Source organism: Saccopteryx bilineata, chromosome 2 (assembly GCF_036850765.1).
Source record: "Saccopteryx bilineata isolate mSacBil1 chromosome 2, mSacBil1_pri_phased_curated, whole genome shotgun sequence".
In the NCBI taxonomy this organism is placed as follows: Eukaryota; Metazoa; Chordata; class Mammalia; order Chiroptera; family Emballonuridae; genus Saccopteryx; species Saccopteryx bilineata.
The window spans coordinates 7,946,332-7,959,216 of record NC_089491.1 but is presented as its reverse complement, the minus strand read 5'-3'; the positions used below and the strand labels follow the sequence as shown (position 1 = coordinate 7,959,216).

The following is a 12,885-nucleotide window of genomic DNA, read 5'->3' as shown; positions in this document are numbered from 1 at the left end:
CAGTGAACCAGGCACATGGTAAAACACTGTAAATAAATGATTGCGAGAACACCAGCACTCAAAAATAAAATAGAGTTCAAGTCAAAGTTTGATCCTATCACCCCTTCACCTGTAAACATCATGAGAGCAGAAAACTGTTGCTTACTGCTGTATACCCAGGCCCTCAATCAGTGCCTGGTGCGTGGCTGGTGTTCCGGAAATACAACCGGGGGGGGGGGGGGGGGTTTCAATGTAAAGATTATTAAGCCCCTGCTCTGTGCCAAGCCCTGTGCTAGGCAGTTTCCAAAGTTACTTTTGAAACCCTCAAAACCAAGCCCAGAACCTTGTCCCAGGTTTCTGGCTAAGATGAAGTCCACACCATTTGAGAGATGGGGAAACTGAGGGTCAGTGACTGGCCCCAGGTCACACTGTAGTGACAAGAGCTGGCATTCAAAGCCAGGTCAGTAGGCACTGTGCCTCCATGGCCACCCTCACCACCCACCCCGAACCTCAGCCCTACCTGTTGGCCAGCTGGATGCCACTCAGCGTGGTAGTGCCATCGCGGCTCACGAACAGCCGGAGGTTGCTGTCTGCGAGGACACAGGGGAGGGATGGAGACTGAGCAGGGCGGACACCCCACGGCAGGTGGCACTACCCCCCGGCCCGCCCAGGGCAGGCAGCTCACCCTCAGTGTTGCTGCCGTCGGTAAAGTCCTGGCTCTGCATGATCTTCTCCACAATGTCATCTGCATCGATCCGTGTGTCATCCACCCAGGTCGGGTGGCTCTCCATCAAGTCCTTCTTCCGCCTTGAGCAGGGTGGGCAGAGTCCAATAGTCAGGGTAGGAATGAGCACAATGACAAGAGCAAGCACTACACCGCTTGGGACGCTCTAAGTGCACGTGAGAGCTGGCTCAGGCTGCATTCGCTTAGCCCCCACACTGCCCTACTATGCAGGTGCCACCCTGACCTGGTCTTTCTGCGAGGACACAGAAGCTCTGAGAGGCCGCACAGCACTTAGCAGGGGACTGAGGTACACTAAATCACACCCAGTGGCCACTACAGCACGGACCTGTCAGGTCGGGCTGTGCTCCTCATTAACACCGACTGGTGGATCCTCAGCATCCCGCCCGAGGCAGGGCCCTACCACCTTGTGTTACAGGAAAGAAGCAAAGGTCTGAGGAGCCGGCTGGAGGGTCTGTTCTCCAAAGTGCGGAGCAGTGAGACTCACCGAAATGAGCGGTCAGACAGATGCTGGGGCCGGGGTGGCCGCGGGGGTTTCTCCGGGGGCCGGTGCTCTCGCTCACCACTCTCGGGGCCCTCCACAGTCATGCTGAGGCCACCAGAGGCGCTGCTGCTGGTGGACGTGTTGCGACGGTGCGTCAAGTCTGAGAGGCTAGAGGAGCGCGAGTGCTCCGTGCTGTAGCCTGGTGAGCGAGCAGTGGGGACGTCAGTATGGGGAGCGGGGACATCAGTACGGGGCAGCGGGGACGTCAGTACGGGGCAGTGGGGGACGTCAGTACGGGGCAGCGGGGACGTCAGTACCGGGCAGCGGGGACGTCAGTACGGGGCAGCGGGGACGTCAGTACGGGGCAGTGGGGGACGTCAGTACTGGGCAGCGGGGATGTCAGTAAGGGGCAGCGGGGACGTCAGTACGGAGCAGCGGGGACGTCAGTACGGGGCAGCGGGGACGTCAGTACCGGGCAGCGGGGACGTCAGTACGGGGCAGTGGGGGACGTCAGTACCGGGCAGCGGGGACGTCAGTACAGGGCAGCGGGGACGTCAGTACGGGGCAGTGGGGGACGTCAGTACCGGGCAGCGGGGACGTCAGTACCGGGCAGCGGGGACGTCAGTACGGGGCAGTGGGGGACGTCAGTACCGGGCAGCGGGGACATCAGTACCGGGCAGCGGGGACGTCAGTATGGGGCAGCGGGGGACGTCAGTAAGGGGCAGCGGACACGTCAGTACCGGGCAGCGGGGACGTCAGTACGGGGCAGCTGGGTACTATGGAAGACCAAGGGCACGAGGCAGGTGGGCACTCACCAGAGATCTTGGACTGCTGGCTGGCATAGCTAGAGTTGCGGGAGTGGCCAGAGTGGAACACCTCCTCGGGGCTGGACAGGTTCTGGTCGGTCTCTTCCGGAACCCCTGGAAGGCAGGGAGAGGGCAGGCTTTACCAATGCGCCCGTCTTCTCTCAGAGTCTGGCAGGGAATGGCTGGGGGAGACTAGGTATTCCCATCTGACAGACTGAAAAACTGAGGTTCACAGGAGCAGCTATCCGCTCCAAACCACAGTTTGGCACCTGAACACAGGTTCCCTCATTCTACAAATATCTATCAGGGACCTCCTCTGTGCAGGGTACTCAACTGGGTACAGTGGAGAGGAGACAGGCTGTCACAGGCCACTGGGGAGGAGAGCGCTTCACAAGCATGACCCGCAGTGAACTACAACTGCGGGGAGCAGGGCGTCTGGGGCACTGGCTGACAGCCCTGCCCCAACTCGCCTGGAACTAACTAACATCCTAGCGCTCCCAGCAGGAGGTGAAGGGGAGCGAGGCGGCTCTGCCTAGGGCTCTGTGGGTACCCACCCCCAGTCCTCTGTGGTAAACAGAGGAGGCGAAGGCTTGCCCATCCTCTCTTCAGGGAAAACACAGCCAGGCCACCACCTGGACCCCAGGCCTGCCGGTGTGCTCACCCAGAGTCAGGTGGTCTTTTAAGTCCCAACAGGTTCTCTGCAGGGGGGTAAGGGTACAGAAAGCCAGGGCCCGTGCCCCGTGCTGTAAGGGAAGGCACCTCTGCTACTCTGCACAAAGGCAGCGCCTATGCTGGGGTGGCCTGGTCCCCGGATCTTTCCTCTGGGACCCTGACCCTAGAGCTGGAGAAAGGAATGGTACAGAGAAGCCCCCACCCCCAGGTGCAGCCCCCAGGCTGAGGCAGGCAAGAACCCTGCTCTGCTGCGCTGGGTCTCCAGGCAGAACAGCAGTGGAGGAAAGCTGGCCCCGGAGATCAGAGGGCCTCTCACTGCTCCCAGCCTGGGGACAGACTCACCCAGCAAACATCTGCTGAGCCACACGGCTCTGGGCCCTAATTACTCTTGTGACACAAATTAGGGCCACCATGTGCTGCCTTGCTCACTAATCATTGGGGCTTCACTGTGCACAGCACGGGGTACAGGACTGGGGCGCCAGCCGCCTCCTCTCCCGCTGGCTCTCTCCTCCTGTTTGCCAGGCCATCTCCTCTGGGGATGCAGGCTTGTCTGAACTTTTTATAACAGTCATAATAATGTTGTTTTACTAGAAGCACACACATAGTACATACTCTGCACAGGCAAGGCCCACACGTTTGCTCAGTTCATACCGAAGCAAACCAGGATGTGGTCGCTACTGTTGATCCCGTTTGGATACTGAGACCGAAAGAGGCAAAAATGGCCAGTTAAGGTCATGTAGCAAGTGGGGAAGCAAGGGCTCACAGCACAGGTCCCTCTGACAGGAGCTCTGTGCCCATACTCCAGATTCAGCCCAATGCCACCCCTTCAGGAGACGGCACTGGCCCCAGAGACAGATGCTTCTGTGTCTCCCTCAGCTGTCACTCCACAGTGGACATGCATTTGACTTCCTGTCTGACGCCTGTCTCTCCCGCTGGACTGGGAGGGCCATGGGGTCAGGGACACCATGGAAGTCTCTGACCAGGGCAGTGCGCAGCGTCTGGCACAGGGAGGGGCTTGGATGGCGTCTGCCCAATGGAAGCGTGGACGGCGCAGACACCACCCACCACTCTCTCTTCTCAGTATCTCCCTCGGGACACCTCAGATGCAGACGGGGCGGGGCAGGGCCAGGTGTGCAGAGGGAAACAGTACCTGAGCTGAGGATGGTGGGCCGGGCCTTGGGGGGCCGGGACCCCGTCAGGGAGCTGGTGCTGCTGCCACCGCTGCTGCTGGTCCCGCCACCTTTACATGTCAGCTGCAGGGAGGAGTCCTGGCCCGGGATGGAGATGGACTTGGCAGTGGACGGTGGCCTTGGGAGGACAGAGGAGTATGACTGTGGTGCCCCAGCCTCAGGGTCAGCCAAAGACAAAGGAGCCCACGCCAACACTCACGTCTTAAAGCAGGGATCTCCAGAGAGCAGGAACATCCCGATGGTGACCTGGGGGGACAAGAAGTCAGCCATACCACGTCCACTCACTCAGCCCAGCGCCCGCTCTTCGCAGCCCCCCTGCTCTAGCTTCAGACAGGGCTTGGAGGCTGGTCCTGTCCTGCCCCCTGCAGACACTGATGAAGCTACCAAACCTCACTGAGTCCCCGTTTCCTCATGCAGAAGGCAGAGCCGACCCTGATGCCTGCCTCCTGTGACAGTGGAGAGGACGCAACAAGATGCTGCACTGGGCTAGCACCTGACTTGGAGCGATCGGGCAGTAAGAACCAGCTATGAGTGTTTCAGAACCACAGCCAGACTGTGAGCCCTCATGGTAGGGGCCGCTCGCGGTAGGGGCCACACAGGCATTCTCTACCCGCAGTGCCTGGGCTCCAAGCAGGAGTGGGAACATGAGCCTGACCTGGCAGAAGGAGGCTGGAGAAGCCCACCCTGCGAGGAGGGGCTTCACCCAGCCTAGCAGTGGGGGAGGAACCGCCCACATCATCCAATGCAGGGGCAGAAGCGCAGTGCAAGTTTCTTGATAAAGTCAAGCAAAAACCCATTAGAAACTTAACAAGGCCCTGGCCGGTTGGCTCAGCGGTAGAGCGTCGGCCTGGCGTGCGGGGGACCCGGGTTCAATTCCCGGCCAGGGCACATAGGAGAAGCGCCCATTTGCTTCTCCACCCCCCCTCCTTCCTCTCTGTCTCTCTCTTCCCCTCCAGCAGCCAAGGCTCCATTGGAGCAAAAGATGGCCCGGGCACTGGGGATGGCTCCTTGGCCTCTGCCCCAGGCGCTAGAGTGGCTCTGGTCGCGGCAGAGCGACGCCCCGGAGGGGCAGAGCATTGTCCCCTGGTGGGCAGAGCGTTGCCCCTGGTGGGCGTGCCGGGTGGATCCCGGTCAGGCGCATGCGGGAGTCTGTCTGACTGTCTCTCCCCGTTTCCAGCTTCAGATGAAATACAAAAAAAAAAAAAAAAAAAAAAGAAGCTTAACAATTTAACATCTACTTGGGCAAAGATTTTGGCAATGGCCCAACACAGGCAATGTCTGAATCCCCAAACCTGGGCTGAGCTGGAACGACAGATGGGAAGGGAGCTAAGATCCCAACTGCCAGTACCAAAATGGTGGCCATGGGTTGAAGCTTTTTAAAAATGGATTAAATTTTTTGGTCATGACAGCAGCCTGCAAAGGAGAGGATGGCCCCAGGCTGTAGACAAGGGACTGAGACCCAGACTCAGAGGAGGTGACTGCCCAAAGCCCTGTAGACAGGATGTGGCCTGAAGCCGAGGCCACCTGTTCCCCAGGTACCCTTGATCTGGCCTGAGGTGGATGGGGGTGGCCACTGGAGCAAGGGTAAAGAGTCCAAGCCCCCACAATTACCCTCTTGTGTTCCAGGCGCCTCTGCCTCCTCGGCACAGGGCCTGGGAGACCCCGAGTCTCTGCCCACCAGCTCCAGCCCGGCCCTGTCCCTGAACCCCAGGCTCCCCCTGGGTCAGAGGTACAGTTAGGACAGACTGCTTTCTCAGCCAGGTGGAAGGGTGTGGAGACAACGAGGAGAGCTGTGGGGTAGCAGATACCCAGATAGCTCCGTCCCAAGGGGCTGAGGAGGCAGCTTCCTGGAGGAGAGGGAGCTGCTCCAGCCACTGGAAGCCCGCATGTGGCTGAGCCCTGGAGCAGCCACCCTGTCTGCCCAGGCAGAGGGCGGAGGTCCCGGTCTCTGGTGCTTCACTGGGCTGCCTCATGTCACATGGGCCAGTGTAAGGACCTGGACTTCAGGCTCAAGTGCCAGCTCTGCTATGACCCCAGGCAAATGATCTAACCTCTGCCAAAACTCCCTCCTGTGCAAAACTGGGATTAATAATAGACACCACACCCCCCAGGGCTTGTCAGGTATCACAAGACAAGAGGTAGCAGCACCCAGTGATGCTGATCTCACCAAACCCTTAAAGAGACTACCAGGGCCCAACCCCGATGATGATGGGAGAAAGGAGGCCAGTGGCCACACCAGGCCTCTGACGGTGGTTTCCTGACCCAGGCCCACATCCTTCCAGTATCCTCACTGCCTGTCCAGGGGCAGAACTTGTATTTTTAACAACCCTCCAGGGACTCTGATGAGGAACCCCATGGCAGAAGGGGGCAGAAGAGGCAGGGGGCCCCAATACCTTGAGGATGGAGTTGTCCTGGCGGGTGTTCTTGGTGTCATATCCCTCCAGCAGGCAGCAGCGCACGGTGGAGCCCGAGCCTGCAAACTCGGCCAGGTTCAAGTCGGCAAAGCCCAGCTAGGAGGCAGAGAGGAGACTGTGGGAGGCTGCAGGGCTGGCACCATAAGGGTTAACTTGGCAGGAGGAGGGGCAGAAAAAGCCCCTGGGCCACACCACAGCCCAGATTGACTGTTGCATAACCGGCACCCAAGGACAGAGGCCCAGGCTGGTGGCTTGGGTTGGCGGCTCCAATGTGGCAGAGCCAGGAGCTCACATCCCTGAGTTGCACAAAGCGCCCTTTGTGCCGTGTCCCAGAGTGCACTGGGGCAGCGCCCGAGATAAAGGGACATTGTTGTCTGTGACACAGACACATTGTTCCCTGGGAAACAAGGCTGAGCTGTGGGAGCCGCCAGGACAGCGGCCGGGGGAGGAGAAGCCCGTGGGAACTGGCGTTGGGCACGGGTGGGCGGGGGCCGCTCTGCAGGGTGCACAGGAGCCCCCACGGGGCCTGAGTGATGGGCTGATGAATGGTCGGTGGTGATGCTCTTCAGATACAGAGAGCAGCAAGGGGTGGAAGGGAAGTGGAGAAGGTGCGAGAACAGGGCCCACGAGCTGGTGAGGCCACATAGAGGGAAGCCGACTTGAAGGGGCAGCAGAGAGCAAGGTGAGGGGATGCTGGGATTAGAGAATTGGGGAACAACCAAACCCACCTAGGACGTTTACTGAGCACCTGCTCTGTACAAGTCTCTACTGCAGACCGTGGGGCATGGGTGCCAGAATCAGGGTCTCGGGTTCAAATCTCAGCCATGCCATCAACTCAGTGTCCCCCATTTTACAGACAAGAAAACTAAGGTTCAGAAAGAGGAACTGACATGTGCAGGGCCCCAGACGGCTTAACTGGCAGAACCAGGCCTGAAACTAGGCCTGATCAGCATCAAGCCTTGCCACCTCTTGGGGCCTCAGTTTCCTCCTCTGTGTCCAAGTTGCTGAGCCAGTGTGGACGTCTGACGGGAGAAAGAAAGGGCAGGGCCTGGCGGGCCTGGCACGTGCCAGGTGCATGACACGTTTGCTGGACGGAGGCAGGACGCCCCAGCTGTTGGCTGGTGGTTCACTTCCTGGCTGGGCAGCTGTCCTCACCCATGTGAATCAATGGGAGGAGCAATTTCCGCTCTGGTGGCACCTTCCACAGGCCAGTGTTGGCCACCCTGCTCTCTGCTCCCAGGGAGGATGTGAGCGACCAGCCAGGGCAGAGCGCACGGCCCAGAACGCTGAGCTTCCTGAGCTCTGGTCAGTGGGAAGGAGAAGGCCTTGCACACAGGGCGAAGGGAGGCAATCATTTTCCTTCTAAACCAGCGGTTCTCAACATGTGGGTTGCGACCCGGAGGGGGTCGAACGACCAAAACACAGGGGTCGCCTAAAGCCATCGGTTCGACCCCCACTGGGGTCGCAACCCACAGGTTGAGAACCGCTGCTCTAAACCGACAAAGCCCACCCCCTGCCACTGTGCCTCCTGCCCGGGGAGGCCCTGGAGGGTGGGCTGTGAGTCCCCACAGAGAAGGGGCCTTAGGGCAGAGCAGGCTGATTCAAAGCCAGAGGTACCCCATCTTCTCCCACGTTTCCCAGCGGAAAGGGTTTTCATGTGGAGGGCTGAACTGACTGTGGGTGAGCTGAGAACCTGGCAACACCACAGATACGCAACAGTGGGGACTGGCTGGGTCACCCTCCCCCAGCCATACCATGGGACACCGCCACTGTTAAAGCAAAAGAAAATTTGGGGTGACATGAAAACATGCCTATGATGTATTGGTGAGTAAAGTACCAAGCCGCAGAATCCATTTAGAACAAGTTCCTTTTGTGTGTTTAAAAATCACATTGGACCTGTGGTGGTGCAGTGGGTAAAGCATTGACCTGGAATGCTCAGGTCGCTGGTTCAAAACCCTGGACTTGCCTGGTCAAGGCACAAATGGAAGTGACTACTATGAGTTGATGCTTCCTGCTCCCCCTTCTCCATTGCCTTTCTCTCTCTCCTCTCTCTCTCTAAAAATCAATAAATATTTTTTAAAAATTACATTGTCTGCACGTACATAAGGACTCATACAAGTTGCTCACTTTACATTTCTCTTAACAATATGCAAAGATTTTATTCACTACTCTGCATGTATGATATAATTAATAATATTTTTTTCTTAAAGGGTCAGGAAAAATCCTAATGAGTCCCCCTGGTGGGGCCTGGGGAGGAGGCCTGGAGAGAAAGGTGATGGAAACTATCCTTCCCACTCTACGAACATCTGTACTGTCTATGATAAAACAGACAGACGCCGTCTTTATGTGAAGTGCAAGGACAATCAATAGAGATATTTTCAAAAAATAATATATCTTCGCCTGACCAGGTGGTGGCACAGTAGATAAAGCATCAGACTGGGACGCAGAGAACCCAGGTTCAAAACTCCAAGGTCGCCGGCTTGAGTGTGGGATCATAGGCATGACCCCATGGTCACTGGCTTGAACCCAAAGGTCGCTGGCTTGAGCAAAGGGTTACTTGGTCTGCTGTAGCCCCCCCCCCCCCCCGTCAAGGCACATATAGGAAAGCAATCAATGAACAACTAAGGTGCTGCAATGAAGAATTGATGCTTCTCATTTCTCTCCCTTCCTGTCTGTCTGTCCCTCTCTCTGTTTCTCTCACTCTATCTCTCTGTCTCTGTTTCTGTCACAAAAAATATATATATGATAATAATATATATTCTATAGGGCTAAGAGTCTCCTGTTCGGGGCAGAGGAGGGGCTGGAAGTTCTGGAAGCTTCTCTCCTGCCTGGCCTGCCCCACCCCACCCCATCCCATCCCATCACACCACCCCTTCACACAGTTCCACTCACCTTGGAATAAGTCTTCCCACCTTTCAGCTCCTGCACAGGGAGACAGACACAAGCAGCAGGGTGACTGGAGATCCAAGGGACGTCATAAATCTCCCCAATCCCTGCCCCCCAATGTGACTGCCAAGGGAGGGGGGCAAGAACAGGGGCAGAGCAACTCACCCTCCTTCCCCTGAGGGGACAGGCCAGAGCAGTGGCCCACACCCATCCCCTGGCCTTGGGCTTGCAGCCCCCGCCCAGCCCGCAGCCCAGCCTCACCTTGCGCACCGACACCCGGAAGATGCAGGGGTCCAGCAGGCCGGTGGCCGGGTTGGCGCTCATCTTACACACGAAGGTGAACCGTCTCCGCCACCGCACGCAGTTCTCCTGGACCTCCTCCCTGCAGGCCAGACGGGGCAGGAGAGCACATGCATGCAGGTCAATGACAGGGGAACTCATCAAGGACAGAGCTCACCTCCAGGGGCACCATGACAGGAGGGCGGGGGAGCTCTCACTTTTCAGTATGCACCACAAAGTGACTATTTTATAAGAAAAATGGAAAACACAAGGCTGGGAAGGCCTGGCTGGGGTTAGCTGCCTCCCTCCCTCTGCTCCCGCTGCCGTTACTTCCCACCAGCCAGGCCCCCACCGGCCATGTCATGTGACCCTCAGAGCAGTCTGCCCAGGCTGGACCACCAGCCCGTTTCACAGACAAAGAGACCAAGGCTAGGTAAACTGGTCACCCCCAGCCAGGAAGGACCTGGCCCTATGCCGTGCTGCCTGGGCCCAGGGTCCCTCCTTTACCACTAGTAGCAACAGCAGCGGACGCTCACATAGTGCTCCCCACGGGCCACTCACAGCCCTTCCACACCCAGCCACCCCGGAGCCAGCTCCAGGGGCCAGCGATGCATGGTCACACCAACCCTTCCAACAGGGCAGTCACTACCAGTACGCCAATCCCGCACTCAAAGCCTCAGAACCCTGGGGCTAAGACCCTGTCCCAAGGCCCTCCGTGGCAGAGCAGACCATGGTCTTGGACCCAAGCAGCTTAGCTCCGGGTGTCACACACTTAACCCTCACCGTCCCAGGGCCCTCAGCTCTCCTGACACTAACTGGCAGGCTGTCCTCCTAGGCCTGGGGAGCATGACAAAGCCCCAAACTCAGCACCCCCTTAAGAGGGAAGCGCTTTGTGCTCTGGGATGGAGTGGGAGTTGGTGGGAGCAGCTCATCTGAGCCTCTTCCAGCTACTGCGGGGGCCCTTCAGGAGCTGGGGGTGGCAGCAGCACGTGTCAAGAGATGAGCTCTGCACCCCTGTGCAAATCCACGTCCTCCACGGCCCGTCTGGCCGACTGGTGCTCAGGAAGGCGGCCCCGGAAGGGAGGGGTCAGCACGAGAGACATCGTCTCCAGCCTCATCCCACCTGACAGGAATGGCCAGGCGGACAGCTGCAGAAGTGACCATCCACATCCCAGGGACCTGAGGGGCACAGGTTAATTGCCAGACTGGGGCCTGAGGGCGAAGGGCCAGCCCAAGATGAGCATCCCCCGAACACGGCAACCTTGGAGGGTAGGCTCCACGGCACCCACTTCTGCAGCCGAGGGCACAGAGACTGGCCCACGTCACATCCCCAGCGACTGACAAAGCAAGATTCAAACCCAGGACTGTCCAACTGCAGACTCAGAGCCATGAGCTATTGCCTTGCTTCACAGGCCACGCAGCCCGGGAGCCTGGCAGGCAACCACCGAGGGGGGGCCAGCAGCGCCCTGCGATGCCCCTGAGTGCCAAGTATGTGCCTGGGAGAGGGCACTGCAGGGGACTTACAGACTAACACTTGACAGTCACCACAGTGATGACTCAGTGTCACCAGGAGAGGCTGGAGGGGGGGGAGTTAGGGAAGGTGACTGGCTGCAGGGAGGTGACATTCAAGCTCAGACCCCAATGAGGAATGGGAGCAGCCAGTGGGGGGGCGGGGAGACGGCCCCAGGTGAGGTAACAGCACAGTGAGGAGCAGGTGTGCTCCCTCTCCTTGGCTGCTACACTCTCTGAGCACAGCCTCTGTAAGGAGCTCCCTCCTGGCTCCTCGGGGCTTTGCGGACAATCCCGGGGCTTTGCAGACATGACCGGGGCTTTGCGGACATGACTGAGGTCTCACATCCCACCAGGCCCGTGACAAGGGCAACAGGACTTGGGTCAGGCTGACTGGGGCCTTGGCCTCTCCACCCTCACTAGTGAAGCAGGCACCAGCCCTTACTCACGGGCACTGGGAGCACTCGGTGAGGTGAGTCCCGCAAAGGCCTGGCCAGGGGAGGCCCACGAGATGTGTCTCCTCTGATGAAGACACTGGGGACCTGAGGAGACTCAGCCACCAAAACGCTCCAACCCTGAGGAGGGCAAGCTCCAGCAGCGTCCCACAGCCCCCAGACTGAGATGAGAGGGTACCATGTATCTATCCCAGAGAAAACAGCCCCCAGACTGAGATGAGAGGGTACCATGTATCTATCCCAGAGAAAACAGCCCCCAGACTGAGATGAGAGGGTACCATGTATCTATCCCAGAGAAAACAGCCCCCAGACTGAGATGAGAGGATACCATGTATCTATCCCAGAGAAATGAAACACGCGTCCACATAAAAGCTTGTACACCAATGTTCTGTTCGCAGCAGCATCCGTCATAAAAGTGAAACAGAGAAAGCAGCCTGAATGTCCATCAACTGACGGAAGACGTATAAACGCACAGGTGTGGTGGGTCTCTGCAGTCAGAAGAAACGCACTTCTCCATGCTACAGTGGGAATTAACCCTGATAACACTGTGCTGAGTGAGAGAAGCAGTCACAGAGAACTACATCCTGCCTGAGTCCATTTATATGAAATGTCCGGAACAGGCAAAGCCATGAGACAGAAAGGAGAGCGGTGAGTGCCGGAGATGGGGCGACCAGGAGAAACCAGGGACTGCTAACGGGCAGGGGTTTCCTTTCTGGGGTGATGAAATGTTCTAAAGTTGACTTGTGGTGATGGCCACACAACTCAGAATATACTAAAAACCACTAAACTGTATATTTTAATGGATGGACCGTGTGGCATGTGAATTACATCTGAGAAATAAAAGCCAAACGAAAAAACCCAACCAACATGGTAAGTCAGACAGACACAGAGAGGAAAACGGAGAAACCCGAGCAGGGAAGGGAGGGTGAAAAGGGAGTGCTGGGCACAAGTGAGAAGGGGGGCTGCGACTGCAGGCGTGCAGTGGGGAGAGCCCTAAAGCAGCGACTCCTAGAAAAGCCGGGAGTGAAGTGAGGGTGAGGGCTGAGCAAAGACTGGGAAGACCTGTCCAGAAGCGTGAACTTCAAGTGCAAAGGCCCTGGGGCAGAGACATGCTTGGCAAATGGAAAAACAGCTCAGAGGGCTGTGGCTGAATGGACTGAGGAGAACAGAGGGGAGGGGGTGGTGAGAGAGCAGGCTCAGGCCACGCTGGACCTCAGGGACCACGGTGAGGACTTTGCATCTTACTCTGACAGCGGCTCTGTCTTGCCACTACGAATTCTGGCTTTAGGCCCAAGCAGCCCGGGTAGAGGTGAGTGGAAGGGTGAAGCAGCCAGAGGAAAAGCGGGGGGGAGGGCCTACACTCTGACGGGAGACCCTCAGATCCCCTCCCAGCGCCCCAGCTGGTCCCGGCCCAGGAGCCGGAAGTAGAAGCTGCAGACCTGAGGAGGAAGCTCACCCTGCCGGGCGTG

General features: G+C 58.2%; 1 protein-coding gene across 1 annotated transcript in view; it reads right to left on the bottom strand.

The window, feature by feature from the left end:
* EEIG1 (estrogen-induced osteoclastogenesis regulator 1) overlaps positions 1 to 12,885 on the bottom strand; it is a 35,483-nt gene that overhangs the window by 3,923 nt on the left and 18,675 nt on the right. The window contains exons 2-10 of the mRNA XM_066256111.1: positions 9,435 to 9,555; positions 9,180 to 9,209; positions 6,267 to 6,383; positions 4,073 to 4,119; positions 3,834 to 3,991; positions 2,021 to 2,125; positions 1,209 to 1,404; positions 665 to 786; positions 500 to 569 (exon numbers count right to left, since the gene is read on the bottom strand). Of these exons, the coding sequence (XP_066112208.1) occupies positions 500 to 569; positions 665 to 786; positions 1,209 to 1,404; positions 2,021 to 2,125; positions 3,834 to 3,991; positions 4,073 to 4,119; positions 6,267 to 6,383; positions 9,180 to 9,209; positions 9,435 to 9,555 (966 nt within the window). The remainder of the gene's footprint in view (positions 1 to 499; positions 570 to 664; positions 787 to 1,208; positions 1,405 to 2,020; positions 2,126 to 3,833; positions 3,992 to 4,072; positions 4,120 to 6,266; positions 6,384 to 9,179; positions 9,210 to 9,434; positions 9,556 to 12,885) is intronic.